This window comes from Herpailurus yagouaroundi, unplaced genomic scaffold, assembly GCF_014898765.1.
Source record: "Herpailurus yagouaroundi ecotype Mexico unplaced genomic scaffold, PumYag 142, whole genome shotgun sequence".
Classification (NCBI taxonomy): domain Eukaryota; kingdom Metazoa; phylum Chordata; class Mammalia; order Carnivora; family Felidae; genus Herpailurus; species Herpailurus yagouaroundi.
Genome location: NW_024412397.1, coordinates 25,097,591 through 25,114,424, shown reverse-complemented (window position 1 = coordinate 25,114,424; position 16,834 = coordinate 25,097,591). Strand labels below are relative to the sequence as shown.

At 48.8% G+C, this 16,834-nt stretch overlaps 1 protein-coding gene across 3 annotated transcripts in view; it reads right to left on the bottom strand.

The window, feature by feature from the left end:
- The window catches only part of MYO5B (myosin VB), a 341,784-nt gene that overhangs the window by 104,610 nt on the left and 220,340 nt on the right, over positions 1–16,834 (bottom strand). For all 3 annotated transcript variants that reach the window (XM_040478861.1, XM_040478859.1, XM_040478860.1), the window contains exons 11-14: positions 9,715–9,796; positions 9,110–9,250; positions 1,000–1,122; positions 180–263 (exon numbers count right to left, since the gene is read on the bottom strand). In XM_040478861.1, coding sequence (XP_040334795.1) covers positions 180–263; positions 1,000–1,122; positions 9,110–9,250; positions 9,715–9,796 — 430 coding nt within the window. The remainder of the gene's footprint in view (positions 1–179; positions 264–999; positions 1,123–9,109; positions 9,251–9,714; positions 9,797–16,834) is intronic.

Below are 16,834 nucleotides of genomic sequence, written 5' to 3'. Positions count from 1 at the left end.
CACCACCTCCTTTCTTCCCTCCACCACGCCATCCTCAAGTGTTTTCAGATGGAAATAACCTACCAGCCCCTTTGCCTTCCCCCTGCCTGCCACCATTCCAGAGCAGGGCCCCCAACCACCACACGCAGCCCTGGCCATGGACGGTCCTGCCCTAGCTCCCCGTCTCTGATGCCCTTTACCTTGCTGGCCTTCAGGATGTTGATCTGCTCTTCATACACCGTGTCTCTGTTTTTCTCCAGAAAACCATCTGAAAGGTACTCCACCTGGGGCCCCAGAGGGAAACAGAAACAGAAGTCAAGCGCTTCAGCCTGACCTGGAGCCTTCTGCAGCTGCTTGAGCACTTAAATCCTTTCGGCTCATCTATACTTGTTTTCTGACCAGTTGTGAGTAACTGGGGAACCCAGATGTTGCCATTTAAAATGCAAACCCAAGATGTGATCAGGAATTACACAGAGCAAATTGAGTATTCATTTTGTGGAAAAACATGGTTTCAAAAAAGGAGTTCCCATAAGATAGCCCAAGGCATCCTTTGGGTGCTGAAAAGGCCACTGAATTAGAAATCTGCATTTTAACGAGACCCCAGATGATTTATGTGCAGATTAAAATTTGGGAAGCACGGGCTCGCACAAACAGAACAGAACCCCATGTAGCAGAAGTCTGTGCACACCAGTTCCTCGGAAAGGAGTGCCCAAAGAAGGGCGCCACTCTATTCTTACATCCTCCTCCTCTGTCCAGGGGAGATTCAGGACTATCTTACGGCTCCTGCATTCCCAGGGAAGAGACCCTCAGTAAATATTGGTTAAGCATATGATTGGGTAGCTAGAGCCTCCCTCCACCACCTGGGGCTCTGCCGTGTGGTGACACTTTGATGGATCACAGAGGGGTGTGGGGAAGGAAAGAAAGGGTACAAGAGGACCCTACCTAAGAAGGGTTCAGGCCACTTCAATCGAAACCACTCCCTGTGAGCCCTGAGCCCACAGAGCCCACAAAGACACTCACCTTATCAGCAAAGTGGACCACAATGAAGGCCGTGTTGGACATGCGGGGTTTCTGGAAGTGCTGGCTGCCAGAGTGCCGGTCATAGAGCTTCTGTGCCCAGTTCTGGTCAGTTCCTTTAGGGACCTGCAAAAACACAGAAGAGGGCAGAGTGCTGTGTGAAAAGGAAGAAGCAAGCAGAGAGCCACGCCATAGGGAGATGGGAGTCCACCAGTAAGTTGACCTCACAGGGGCTGGATTCAGCTCTCAGACCTGGACCCTAACTGGACAAGGAAAACAAGATTCGGCCACAAACACTTTGGATCCCGTACGCCATGCTTTCCACACGCCATGTGGGCAGGCTCCAGTAGTGTCCGTAGGAGTGCACCAAGCCTCAAAGAGCCTGCTGGTTGGTAGCCACTGAAGGGGTTAGGAGAGCATAAGCATGGAGCCCAAGGTCACAAGAGCAGAGCTGGGACAAATGTGACCCTGTGTCTTCCCTGCCATTGGGCCCGTGACTTCAGTGTCATGAATGTGCCACGGCTACCGCTAGCACCACGTCCCTGCTCACTCAGCCCAATGCCAAGAGCAGGAAAGCCCCCCCTCTGCGCTCATCTAAACACCACTGTCCAGGCTCCACTCAAGTCTGTCTTCGTCTCTGAAGCCCATCCTGGCCACTCTTGATCTCACTTTGGAATCCCTCATGATTAAGCACTTACACATACACTAATCCGGTTCGCCGTTGGTTTTTGTACATTGCCTTGTCGCTACGAAGTGCAAGCTTATTAGGCTCAAGGAGTATGCCTCACTGTTTTTTCACCTGCCCCTCAAAGAACTGAGGATTCTTTGGGTTCTGGGTGGGCGCCTGGGTGGCTCAGTTGGTTAAGCATCTGACTTCAGCTCAGGTCATGATCTCATGGTTCATGATCTCAAGCCCCACTTCAGGTAAAACACGAGCCCCGCTTCTCTGTCTTCTCCTCACTCACTTGCACCCTCCCTCAAAAAAACAAAAAACCAAAAAACCAAAAAGAATTGGGTTCTGGGCACACACCAGGTATTAAGTACCTAGCGAATGAGCTACATAGTACTCTCTGCCATCCTCAAATTTACATGTTTCACTACATTAAGCATTCTGAAGGGCATTAAGCACACATTAAGCATTCTTTATCTTTAGAGCTGGCTTCAAAAAACAAAAAAGCATCTTGCTTTGTGGAAAACAGAACACAGTCACTGTAACCACTGTCCAAATTGTCCAGGATGATGGTAACTCTACCAGTTACCTGTACCTACTCTCCTCTGTCATCCTCGAAGACCACTGCACACGCCCTTCCTTACTTTCACAACTGGACCCGCCATTCCTTAGTTTACACTGTACATGCGGATGAGGCAGGGCTGAAGGTGACCCTTACACCAGCCATTTAAAAAGGGATTTGTTTAGTAAACTAACACAATCTGTGGCATAAGAAAAATGCTTACACGCTTAAGAACACATTTCTCAGAGAGTAAGTAAACGGATTTTTCTCATTTTCAATTTAACGTAACTATTATTGAGTACCCACTGCTAAGTGCCGTAGGTAATTCAAAAAAAGAAAACTTTCTTGACAGAGGCTATTAATTGTGTTAAGCAGACAAAATACATCCGATTCAGCACTTTCATGTATACGATTTTACATTTGTCTTCAAGTATTCTGTGTTTAGAAACAGCAGGTACAGGGGAGGAGAAGGGTGAGCTGGGCAGGGCTGTTGGAGGTCAGGACAGGAATACAGCGGACCGGACAGTGACAGAACCGGGGCAGACAGAACAGGAAGGGCAGGACTGCAAAGAGAAGACTCACCTAGGTCAATGCATTTGCCAGCATCAAAATCATCTGGTCTTGCCAACGGAATCGGACTTCTGTTAGTAAATGCCATAATCCTACGTATTCCCTCACTCAGACTGGAGTGAGTCAATGAACAAAGCGGGAAAACAGTATTATGCATTTCCTGACAAGGGTCTTCTTTCTTGACCACCACCAGCAATGAAAAGGGCCAGCAGGAATTCACAACAATTAATACTAACAGTGAATGCCCATAGCACTTCCAATCTGTCAGTTTTCTATACATTTTAGAAGCATCAACTCATTTAATCCTCACAAGAATCCTATCAGCTAGGCACTATGTTCATACAATTTTACAGAGGAAGAAACCGAGAGAGAAAGGTTAGGGAACTTGCCCAAGTTCACGCAGTTGGGAAGCAGCCGGGCCGGGGTTCAAACCAGGACAGGCTGGCTCCGGAGCACGTCCTCCCTGCTACTGTGCTTTCCTGCCCGACAACAGCTTTAAAGGCAGCCACCAAGACAGGGTTAGGGGGAAGTCACTTATCTCCAAAAAAGATTCAAAATGAACATAGGAGAAAAAGAGCAAATCTTGTATTTTGATAAAATCTGGGCTGGGGGATCAGTAGCTCTGAAATATGGTGAATCACATCCTTTACAAGCTTCATGCAAGTGGCCTTACTCTCTCCTCAAAATAACGTGAAGAGGGCACTGGACCAGGAGCCTGTCATCGATTGATTGTTGTGGGGGTCGTGGCACAACTCTGAACATACTGCCAACCAGGGAATTGTATATTTTGATCAGATAGGGTGGTATGTTAATTACGTTCAATAAAGCTAGTAAAAACGCATTAATACTTGATTTTACTGTTATTGAAATTATAAAAGTTTAAAGAAATAAGGAAGAGGGAAGAGCACGAGACCTCGGGCTCCACGGCACCTCTTCCCCAGCAGGCTGGGCTGTAACCCTGGAGCCCAGGAGCTCACTGCACTCTCTCTCAGACTCCTTCCTCCCCTCCTGGCTGCCACCCCCAATGCCCATTCCAGGACTTGACTTTTCCACCTTCATGAGACCCGCCCCCGCTGTGTGCTCAGCACAACACCCGTTCCAGACCAAGCCAACTACCCATCGGGTCCTTCCCCCACACCTGGGTGGCTGAGACCACGTCAACTCCTCTTTCCTTAATCAAGTCCTGCTGGTCATTGTGCATAATTTAGTATTGATGCCTAAAAAGACACCATCACGTTTCACCGTGAGACCGCACCTCTTCAGATTAGGCCGCTGTGCTCAGATCTATGAGGGGAGTCGGTCTTGATGGCTCCCCTCTCTGGATGGTCTTTGACCTTGGCCAACCAATCAGTGCATTCTGTTACTTCCCTTCCCTGTGGCCAGGAGAGCCTTTCCCCTCTTTCCGTACGCTCCCCCAGCTTCAGAGCCTGCCACCTGCTGCACAGGCCTCGTTTCCTGCCTCACAGGGAAACAGAGGCTGCCAACAAGCAGGAAACCTGCTGCTGCTCCACATGCAGAAACTCACCTGCAGCCACAGCCACGCCCTCCCTCCTCCCCACCCGGGTCCTGTGCACTCAATGCCTGCCTCCTGCACAGCACCCGCTGCCTTTTCTCTCACCCACTCCCTCTCACAGCCAGGCCTGCACCCGGGGGGCTCAAAACATGCCACCTCTGCTGCCTCGCCTGGCCTCACTGCGCCTCCTGGACGCCCAGACAGCTCCCTGACCAAACTCTGTAACCCACAGGCCGGCCGCCAAAGGCGGGACCACTGAGCCCCTCACCGGCACTGAGCTCCTCCCTGACCCCCCTCTGCCTCTCCCCGCAAGCCTTTGTCTTCCCTGCCTGGACCACACGAGGATGCCTCCCTGCTCACCTCGTTCAGTCTCTCTCCAGCTTGGCTTCCACACAGTGGCGGGTGACATCCCCTAAGAAATTATTCCCATCTGATCACACCTGTCCCTGCCTCACAGCCCTGTGTCCCCAGAGCCTTCAGAGTCCAGTCTCTTCTGGACAGAGCCTCCTGTCCTGATGGTTCTTGCTTTCCAACCTCACCTGCCATGGGGTCTGGAGAAGTCAGACCATTTCAAGTTCTTCTGACATGACGTTCCCTTTGCCCAGCAGAGCTCCCGTCCCCCACAATCCAACTTCTCTGCTTAAACAGTCCTTTGGGGGATGCTTCTTACAACACTTTCTCAGTCACCTCCTCCTCAGCTTTTCCATCTCAGTCACCACAGTGATGACTTGTGGTGCCTGCCTGACCCCTCAGAGATGTGTGAAGGGCAGGGAGTCAGCTGGTTACATAGGGACATGGGGTTTGTTGGGCAGATGAACGGACAGACGCAGGAAGGCCTCCCTTCTCAAGGTTTCAACCTGTTCACAAACATGTTGGACAAGGAGACCTCCAGGGCAACTTAAGCAACTACAAACCTTTGACCCTAATACTAAGTAAGCTCTTGTGAGAGCAGGCTGGACCCAGGTGAGGAAGCAGAGACCTTCAGCATGCTTTCCCTCCACTGCCTCAGCAGTGAGTTACTGGAAGGTTCACAGTCCGCCGTCCACCCTCGGGCAGCTCTTCCAAGAGCGGGTCCCTAAAACAAAAGAATCCTACCCACTCAGGGCAGAGCCTGCCTCTTGCCTCAGCATGGCCCTGAGGGTCCCTAACACTGACTGTCCAAACAGAGTATCTGTAGTGTCACTTATAAGAACTGCTTCCAGGGGTTATCATTTCCAGACAGTTCCTACCGATGCCAAGTATCAGTTAGGAGGAAACATGTGCTGACCTCTCCTATCCCCTCAGCCCTAACTAGTTGGTTCCACCAAGAGGGAGGGAACGATGACTGAGGTTCTGCCAAGAGGGAGGGCAGGGAATGCTCAGTCTGAATGTGGCTTATGTCATGCAGCCCTCAAGCCCCACAGCAGCCTTGGAGAGCACTGGGAATGGCAGGGTTTTGTTAAAAGCAGCCTGGAAATAACCATTTCCCATCAGCAAACACCCCGTGTCCTGACCCCTTGGTTACTGAGGAGCAGCTGTAGTCTGTGTCTTGGTCTGGGGCTGATTATGAATCCATGGCTACAGGAAGGCTTTTTCCACCTGAAGGAAGCCTGGGTGTTTCACTGTGCTCTCCGTGAGCCCCCCTGTGCAGCCATGGGCACCCCTCACAGGCTCTGGGGAGAGCCCCCCGTGTGCTGCTCCTGCAGATCCACAGCTACCCCATCTCCATATTTCTAATTTAGATCCCAGCTCACTGGCTCTGCCCGATGCAGTGTCTCTTCTCCAGGAAACCTGATTTTCCCAGCGGCTGCTTTTAAACCACGAGTCCAATCCTTCATTTGGCTTTGTGTCCTTTCAGATGGGGGTCACAGAACCCAATTCCTCATGGTGCAACCTCACTATTCTTTCTCATTCTGTACAGCGTGAGTGACAGCAGAGGGAAGGAGCGTGTCTGGGACAGTCCCACAGGACAGTCCCGAGGGACGCCAAGTCACCTGGTCTTGGCCAACTCCAAGGGGACATCCTACACATCCTACCCCGCCCAGGCTCAGAGCCAGCAGCACTTCCGAAAGGTCAGCAGGCCTATTTCGTAAAGGTAGGTTCATTGTGGTAGGATTTCCCTACAGGAAAACATGCCCTTTTTAAGGGTCCGGTTCCAGGAGTTCTGACAAAGGTGACACCTGTCGGTGCAAAAACTACCTGCTACCAGCAGCTGCATCAGATTGCCCTGGATCACTCTCAACTCCCAGAGCAATTAAATCTGGGAGGAAAAGATTTCCACACTGGGGTTTTTGCATGACTCTTGAATTTGGTGTTCATCTGGCCTGCCTTGCTCCGCCCACGCCCTCAGCAGCCAGTGAGGTTCCAAAATGTCCCAAGGGCAGCGTCACCGCCTCAACACCAGCTTGACTGGCTGGAAATCCAGGTTTTCCTCAGACCCACCCCTCCACAAAGCCTCGGCGACAAGGAAGCTAGGAGACCTAAGAGAACGGCATGCTTTCTATGTCAATAACCCCTTCCCTTGATTCTGCTATCACTCTGCTGCCCTTGGGTTGTGGTCCAGGCCTCCTCCAGCCTGCTCTGGAACTGCCCTGCCCGGCTCCCACTCCCACACACTCAGGCCCAGCCCCTCAGAACACGAGCCTGTCCCCCTTTTCATCCTTTCTGGCCAGCAGGGAGAACCCTTCCTCCTCTCTCTCTCAAGACCTGACATATGGCAGGTGCATAATGCATTCTAGGTGTCTGACAATATAGGGGCAGGAATCAGAGGCGGATGCAATCTTAAACTGAAATCACCTAATTTTATAAATCTGACCTGGAGAGAAGGCTCCATGGAACATTAAGGCAGAGATCATCCACACAGAGTCAGATTTTCCATTAGCTTCTCAGAAGTCAAACGGATTCCAACACGGATATTCCAAAGTGCAGGGATTTGGGGAGGTTACCTTCCCAATTGTCTAATGTGGTTTGCAGCTCGGGCCCCCTGCGACCACTCTGGTAACCACCTGCTCCCCAGCTCGCACTTCTCCGGCTTCCCCTTACCCCCTGGACAGCAGTCTGAGGTCCCTGCACCTGTGTTCCTGCCACTCTCACCGGACATTCCCAGGACATGTTCCCTTGGGCAGTGGCACCTCTCAGATCCCCAAACCAGAAGCCAAAACAAACCTGCAAGGGGCTCCCATTTTGACTGCTAAAGGTAGGACAAATCACTGAAAATCAGACGCAGCTGCTTGATTCACAGAATCCAACATCCTGAAGCATTAAGCCTTTTTCTGAGGTGTGTGTGTACACAAGGAGGGAGAGACCGTGTGCCGGGGATATACGTTATCGTTAGCATTCCATGACAGAACTAGGTGGAGCCCCTGAAGTAAGCTACCTGCTTCACGTGACTCCTCGGGCCTCGTATGGCCTTACCCTTCAGCACCGGGAAAGGGAGTGAAGGGCTGGAGACCTGGAGCCAGGGCCTGGGAAGCTAGACCGGCTGGACAACAAGGACATGGTGTTGCCCGTGGGGTGGGGGTGGGAGGAGGTGGTTACTGATAGGAGCACACAAGGAAGCGGAGGAGGGGAGCACGGTCCCAGTGTGTGTCAAAGGGAGCTGTTGGCCGTGGACACTGAACCCAGAAAGCAAACTGGGCTTGGCACTGAGCTTGGAGCCTGCTTAAGATTCTCTCTCCCCCCTGCTTGCGCGCACTCTCTAAAATTAAAAAAAAAAATAAGAGAATCTTTAAAACAAACATAAAGGGCCGCCGGGGTGGCTAAGCTGGTTGGGTATCCAACTTCAGCTCAGGACATGATCTCGCAGTCTGTGAGTTCGAACCCCATCTAGGGTTCTGTGCTGACAGCTCAGAGCCTGGAGCCTGCTTTGGACTCTGTCTCCCTCTCTCTCAAAATAAGAAAACATTAAAAAATTAAAAAGTAAAAATTAATAAAGATGCACAAACTGGATTTCAGCATATTTCACTGTGTCTTCTACTTTTCTGTTAACCATTCCTTTTCATCATCAAAGGCAATGAAACTGCAGGAGCACTTTTCTGGAAGGGAAACACCTCATCCTCCAAACCATCAAACTGCACCCAATCCTTCACGGGCAAGACACGCGAGACCAGAAAGTAAAATCAACTGGGTTTTTCCCTTGCAATACCAAGCGTCCTATGGTTTCCACCCCTTTTTGGTTAGTTTCCACTGTTGGAGGAATGGGGATACATTTACCCTCTTGTCGGCAAACTTCAAACCAGGCAAAGTTCTGAAGATCAGCAGATCCAAACCTACTAAACTCACAGAGCAGGAAAACAAAGGCCAAAGAAGTTAGATGACTAAGAAAAGTCAGATACCCCTGGCTCCACATTGCCAAGGTTGCTTGGTTCTCCCCATGCTAGCAACTCAGAACACTCCTGTCCTACGAAGTAGAATCCACAAAAAGCTAGATCAGGAGGAATCTATGGTCCTCATCTGCCACCAAGCATCAGGTGGTGGGCGGGCTCTTGACCCTCACTGTCCCTTCTCTGGGGATGCCTGTCTAGAGGTTGGGGTTTTCTCTCTGCACCTAGGCTATCTGCAGCACCAAATCTAGACCACGATTATATCGTGCCAGTCCATACCATCCAGTCTCTGCCAAAAGAGGTACATACTCACCAACAGTTACCTTCTAGCATGTAGAACGGACACCAAGGTTTCTCTCAGCACACTAAAGGTGGGCTAATGGCAAAAAGAATTCCACTTTGAGGCCTCACATGCTCCTTTGTACCACACAGCTGTCCCCTGCACCTCCTCCAAGCCTGGAACTGAACTAATACAATGAGTGCATCATCAGTTGTACCTTACACTCTTCATCCAACAGGTCCAAGATGCCCAGTTTAGCTTCTATGAGGTCAATACAAGGTTGGTTATCGTAAAAATCAATCAAGGTCCAAGGTATCTGCTCCTTCATATATTCTTCTTGCTCTAGTTTGAACACGTGCTAGGATAAGAAGTGAAAAGGTCAAAGTTAGTGAACTACAGGCACGTCCTGATGTCCATCTCCCCTCAAGTTCAACCATGTGAGTTTAGAGTCCCAGACATGGCTACAGAAAAGGAAAGCTCAGTTAGGTGATCCCCATTCCCCTGGGAACCCTTCTCTAGAATATTCTAGTAATCAACTGGCTTGCAATTCAGCAACTACCCTAGAAGCCCAGGGTCAGGGGGTGTAGGCGGCAAAACCAAGGGAAGGATCATTTACCCTCTCAACCCCACTGCCCCATTCAGACCTCCTCCCAAGCGACATGGAGCGCCTTCGCAAAGTTGGGGCAGCATCAAGAAACCAAAAGAAGGTTGGGGCAGAGCTAGAGCCGGTTGACCCCAGGCGGAGGAGAAGTGCCCCAGGCCATTGCTCCCAGGGAGAGAGGTGTCCCCACCTCGACACCCTGGGTCAGGAGCTGAGCCTACCGAGTTGAACTGCTGCTGTAGCTTCTCATTCGCATAGTTGATACAGAACTGCTCAAAGCTGTTCACCTCAAATGTCTCAAACCTGCAGAATGAAGACAGAGGAGAATGGAGAGACATTCCTCTTACAGAAGCAATAACTAGGACTTCCAACAAGGCCGCCCTCATCTCTTCTCTCCCGCCGATCCAGTCCCACCCTTAACTCCAGTACAGAAGTCCCTTGAGCCTGGGAGGGGGCACTCCACCCAAAGGGTTGCTTTGTTCCAAAACACACAAAGGCCCCTCATAGGCTGGCAGTGTTCCCCTCACCCCACACAAGTCAATCACGATTTAAACGAATCCCCTATTACAGGACATTTTGCCTCTTCTTCCAACTTTTAGCTGCTATCAATGCTGTGACAAATATCGTATATACATCTTTGAATTCATGAGTCTTTTGGTAGGATGACATCATCCTAGACGAATCACCATGTGATTCGTTTCTTAAAAGGTAGAAGAAAATTGACTTCCAGAAAGCTGGAACCAATTTTTGTTCTCCCCCCACATCCACCCCAGCCTCCCAATGGGTGAAAGCATCTTCTTGTCCTAATACTGGTTAAGGATGTTTTGTTTCTCTGATTCATTTTCATGGAGTTTGAGTTTACAAACAATTAAGAAATGACAGTCAGATGTGCATCTCATTGAACCTGCAGGAGGGCAGAGAAAAACTGATCTGGGGGAAGTAAGCTGGTGGTGACCAAGTAATGAAAAGGATCAAAAGACACTATGGGAGGTGAACACGAGGGGGCCACAAGTGACCAATGGGGCATGCAGCCGAGATTCACCTGCACAGCTGAACGGATGCAGTAAAGCTCACCAAGTCGGATGGGGCGAGCAAGATCAGCAGCTTTAGCTGCAAACGAGCAGGGCCGTCATGCCCACTGGGCAAGGTCACTGGGCCGAGGCAGTGGAGAAGCAGAAATGTAGGCGGAAGAGGGGCCTTTTTTCATTCACACCACTGGCTGAATGAGCACCTACTGAGCACTTGGCCCCAACAGCTTCATAAGTTCTCATTCACTCAGCACCCGCAACTACCAAGAGCTAGGGTTTATTACTCCAAGTAATACAAGCTGGAGAGATTAAATAATGTGCTTCAAGTCAGGGTCAGTATGTGTAAGAGCCAGTATTTGAACCCAGGGAGTGAGGTCTGAGGCCACATTCTTAGAGAAAAGTTTCATTAAGAAAGAGAGAGGGGCGCCTGTGTGGCTCAGGTCATGATCTTGCAGTTCATAGTGAGTTTGAGTGCTGCATTGGGCTCACTGCTGTCAGTGTGGAGCCACGGCTTTGAATCCTCTGTCCCCTCCACCCCCCCCCCCGCCCCTGACCCTCCCCTGCTCACACTCTCAAAAAACCAAATACTTAAAAAAAACACACAAACAAACCAACCAAAAAAAGGAGATCAGGGAAGGGCAGTGGACTTGGGAATATCAATGAGGGACCCTGGGTGGGAGAGGGCACAGGCTTCAGCCTCCCCCATAACCTTAAATCTGTACTCCCTCATTCTTCAGTATGGACAACTTTCTTGATCTTAAATAAAATTATGGCAGTCCTCTCAAATAGACTGTACTCCCTAATGACAACTCCCAAATAGAAATTTGGGGGGAGTGGGGAGAGGGGGAGAATCCCAAGCAGGCTCCGTGCTGTCAGTGCAAAGCTGGACATGGGGCTCGAACTGATGAACTGTGAGATCATGAACTGAGCTGAAATCAAGAGTCAGACACTCAACCCACTCAGCCACCAAGGCACCCCAAAAAGTCATTTTGAGATCAAAGGAATCAACTGTTTGGAGACAACCACATTAAAAAGCAGCCCTTGGTCATGCCCACATAGGAAAAATAATTGTAAGCTAATAAAACAAGATCAAAGATGCTGAGTCCAGGCAGGAGCTGCACTCCAGGCCTTGGGGCGGGGGGGCACTGAGTCTGCCAGTTGTCATGCTGCATTGGGGCCCTCTCGGTCCACATGATCCTATACATGGAGTTCTGTCATTTAGAACCTCATTCTCTGCTCCCCCCCAAACCCAAGACAGGTTGCTGACACTGGCAAACCCCCCAAGGAAACTTAATAAAACCTAGGAAGATTAAAAAAAAAAAAAGCCACCCTAGCAAATGGCCAGATAATAGCAATTGGGTGTACTTGGAGGGCTTGTACTGAGCCCCACAGATAAAGGATTTCAATATGTCCCACTTGACATTTTTTAAAGGTTTATGTTGGTAGCGCTCCACTAAGAATATTCTAATTTAAGATGGCTTAAAATTTGCTCCTAATTTCCCTATTTTAAGATGATTTCTCTGCCATCTAGTGTAATTACTGTAATGCCTGCTGAAGGGCCAGAGATGAATGAGGGGTGTAGGTAGCTTGGAAAATGTTTAAGATAACTGACCTCAGAAAGCCACAGTCAGGGAGATAGGGCAGCTTCTTTGCAATAGAATTATCTCGGTAGTAATTCTTCCCATCAACAGAGATGATTTTTTAAAATAAACACAATGGATCAATTTATAGCTCACAATATTAAACTGTCACAAAGAAATTTATATACTAGAGTGAGCTGGATTTCTCCCGTAAAATCAATGTTGAGAACACTTAGACTAGAATCCTTGGGTGGGAGGAAGGTCAAAACACAGACAACGACTTGATGCAGAGATCCAAGATCTGTATTCATGGTGGTACAACCGTTGCCCCCTCCTTCACTTTCCTATCCCCAAAGCGTAGACGAGGATAGAATTTCCTTCTCCTTCTGCTCCAAGTTCAGGGTGTGGGAAGGGTCACAAATGTCTCTCAAAAGAAGGTAGTGTCTGTCTGAAAGTGAAACTGCAATAAAAAGAAGTCAACCAGTCCCTCTGAGTTAATTATCAACCTCCACAAACCTCTCACTGCAGGGCAGAGGCAACGTAAAACTTCGAAGACTGGGAAATAGTTATTCCCCTGGAGAATGTTTCAAAGGAACTAAATTCCTTACCTCAGTCTCCTCTCTTCTACCAAGACCACACTCTACCCTTCTAGCGAAGGCTGAATGACAAGATAGGAGTTATAAGTTGGATATGGAGGGGGGCTTCCAAGGAATGATTATTAAAAGCCAGACAAGTCCCGTCAAGGTCTCTTTCCCTCCTGAAGCCCATGAAACCTCCCAAAGGCACCCCGGGGTCTGTTAGCGAGGCCAGCCCTTCTCATCTCTTAACTAAAGAATCTTGGGAGGCTGGCTGCACCTGCGAATGGCAGGACTTGAACTCTGCCCATGTGCTTTGCTGTGACTAGATGCCCCCATGCAGAACTTGACCTTCAGGGAGAGCACAGTCCTAGTCACTGTTCACATCCCGAGGCCAAGAACAGTTACTCTTCTGAAGGACCTACATCTTTAGTTTGCATTGTGCTCCAATTCCCTGCCTCCTCTCTGTGCCGGGAACCGTGGTGTGGGACCAAAAAATTCCCACCAGATGGAAATCCTCTCCCAGGCCATCAGTCAACTGTCTCCAGAACTGTACGGGCTGCAAGCAGGAGCAAGCCTTGGTTCCTACCCAAAAGAGCTATCAGGAAGAACACAGGAACCCAGTGTATGAAGCCTCCCAAGGAACAGAGATTTCATGTGCCATAGGACTTTAATGGAGGGTGAGGTCACAGAGGTGATGGCATGGACAGAGAGAACGGTCACTTTATCTGAGCCCCAAGAGTATGTATAGGTGTCTGGCTCCAGGCGAACCCCCAAGAGCTAGGTCAGAGAAATTCTGCAAGATTGAGATTAACTTTAGTGCGATCTGAGTTATAAGGCTCTCCTGGGAGACTCAGAGATTCCAGCACAAACCCAATGGCTTCAGGGGTCTGCTAGACCTGGGAGTACTGTTCACCCTGAAAAGGACATGGCCAGTGGTCTTCTGGGCTGCCCAAGTCTGGTCCACTGTTCACAGGCTGAAAGGAAAATGCCCCTGACTTTCCCTCCTCCATTCTCTGTGAAACCTTTTCATACGGGTCAGAGAAGAGCTGGGTAGTCTTCACTGAATAACTAAATTGAGATTATAAAAATTAAGTCTATTTTGAAGAGACCAAGGAAAACAAAATTCCCATTAAAATGAAGGCAAACAGTAGACAGAAGAAATTTTCTTACAATAGATCATTAAAGGCAACCTACTGATAGGAAATATTTGCAAATCAAATTTCTGATAAGGGGTGAATATGCAGACTATACCAAGACTCTTACAGTTCACCAAGCAGCAAGTAACTCAAAAAACACGCAAAGGACTTGAACATTTTCCCAAAGATACATGAATGGCCAAGAAGCCTATGAAAAATGATCAACATCACTAATAACTACAGGAATGCAAATCAAAACCACAGTGAGAGATTACCTCATACCTATTAGGATAGTTCTGAGCAAAAACACAATAACACGTATTGTCAAGGATGCAGAGAAACTGGAACCCATGTGCTCTACTGATAGAGATGCAAACTGCTGTGGCCACTATGGAAAACAATCTGGAGGTTCCTCAAAAAATTAAAAGAATTATCATGTGATCCAGCAATCCGACTTCTGGCTATATGTCCAAAAGAATTAAAAGAAGAGCTATTTGCACACCCCTGTTTGCTGCAGCATTGTTCATAATAGCCCAGAGGTCAAAGAAACCCAAAGATCCATCAGCAGAAGAATGGGTAAGTAAAATGTGGTCTGTACACACAATGGAGCATTATTCAGCTTCCAAAAAGGAAATTCTGTCACAGCCTGCAGCATGGATGAGCCTTGAGGACATTACACTAAGTAACTTAAGCCGGTCACAAAAAGACAAATGTTATAGGGTTCCACTTACATAGGTATCTAAAGTAGTCACATTCACAGAAACAAAGAGGGGTGGTGGTTGCCAGGGGCTGCCAGGAGAGAAAGGGAGTTGTTCAGTGGGTGTGGAGTTTCAGTTTTCCAACGGGAAAGAGCTCCGAGTTCTGTTGCGCAACAACGTGAATATACTTAATTGATAGCGCTGAACCATATACTTAAAAATGGTTACAAATGTAAGTTTTATGTTAGGTACTTTTCCAGCTGTAGTTTAAAAAAATTATTTTTAAAAACGTATCATTAAAAAGGACTAACTAGACCTGAGTGCTAACTTAAAGTTAGGAAACACGGCAACAAACAGGAAGTAATGTGAGGACTTTGAGAAGGATAGAAAATCCCCGCAAATCTCATTTCCTGCTTCCTGGGGCCTACCCACTCCCATCTCCTCTGCTCCTCAGCATTAAGCATTCATCTATACACTCTGCCTTGCTCCCCAAGTCTCCTAGGCCAACTGTCCTCTCATCAAGAAGGAGCCGGCCGCAGCCAAAGCCCCTGCCACCTTGGCATTTGGAAGGCTCAAGTCCAAGACGAATAAATGCATTTTCCCCAAATTGAAGCCATCTATTTCTTTTTGCCTCAGAGAAGAGGAATGAAGGATTACAATTACAATTACTCAAACCTGTAGAGGCAAACGCTGGTTAATGGAACATGAAAAGGAAACCCCTGGCCTGGGAAGAAACGCCCGCAGGCAGCTTCACAGATCCTCAGTTAAAGGAAAGAGCTGGTCTCAGGGTGGCTAAATTGCCTGCTCTGCGCTTTTTGGAGCTGAGGTGGGGGAGCAGGTCGTGGGGAAGCCATCGCTCTGCCAGGGCACTGCTTGTCGCGTCGGGAAACGTTCAGGAGAGTCTGAGAGACTCACCTCTGACTGGGGGCTCACAATAACTGTGGTGGAAGCAGCTGAGGCCCATGCCATTTATTTCGGGGTTCACAGCCTTTTCTACAGTCCGAACTACCAGTTGGAACACCACGATGAGGGGAGATGCCCCTGTGTGACGCTAAGTCCACGGTTTCCTTATACACAAAGGAGTGTCCGCTCTGGCTGCTGATTCTATAGTAACACTTTAAACATTTACAGAAATTTCTGGAGTGGCTCACCCACACCACAGAACTCTTTCCAGGAGTTCTTACAATGAGCTTGACTGGGGAGTCAACCTTAAATAGGAGCCACAGTCCACCTGGGGACAGTTATCCCACTAATTACAAATTAGTGTCTACTAGCTGGGGAGGCAAAGGCAATTCCGCTCTCATTTGCTAGCTGTGGCGCATTTGTAACCTGATTTAGGAGGAGCTAATTCCCGGGTTGCTTGGGTGGCTCAGTTAAGTGTCCCACTTCAGCTCAGGTCACGATCTCACAGTTCGTGAGTTCCAGCCCTGTGTGGGGCTGTGTGCTGACAGCTAGGAGCCTGGAGCCTGCTTTGGATTCTGTGTCTCGCTCTCTCTCTGCCCCTCCCCCCACTCACTGTGCCTCTCATGCTCTCACTCTCTTAAAAATAAGCATGAAAAATAAAGGAGATTATTCCTTATTCCTTTCTTCTTATCGAATGGGGTTTAATTCTTTCTAGCTTCCACCTGCCACCCTGCTGGACCACAGATGACAAGTAATACAACAATCCAAGACTTGAGGTCATCCCAAGGGCATCTTCTATGTGCACCAAGTCTCCTCATCCTAGGGCTGAGAAACAAGGAGACCATGGTTTCAGAGATGGTCCCTCTCTTCAGTGTTTGGTAGTCAGGGATTTGGGTAGACAACTCAGTGTTGGCGTTTGCTGAAGCCATGGAGGATGAAAAGCTCCTTAGAATCACTTCCCATAGTTACGTTGTAAATAAACCCTCAGGACTGGAATAGGTTTGGAATGGGGGGGTGGTTGGAGGAGATAACAAGCAGTGGAATGTCCAGCGTGACACCTACTTTCCAAAGACAGAAAAATGGCCACGTCGGGAAAAAAAGATCCAGTGCCTTTCTGGAAGGTGTCTGAAGTTCCAAAGGAAAGGAGACAGACACCAGGATGCAAAAGGGAGAAGACAGTCAACAGCTCAATGCAAGGTCAGCCCAGACTTAAACCAAACGTCGTCATTTTGTTTCCCGGATGAAGAAATGATGTCACTGACCTGATGGATCAGAAACAGTACCTCCAAGGTCCAAGTGACCTGCTTTCCTGTGGCGGTTTTTGGTTTTGACCTCCTAAGAGTTCATTAAGATACCCACTGGCCAGAAAAGAGCCTCGGCCGGTGTAAATTTCTACAGTAATTTCTCGACAGACTACA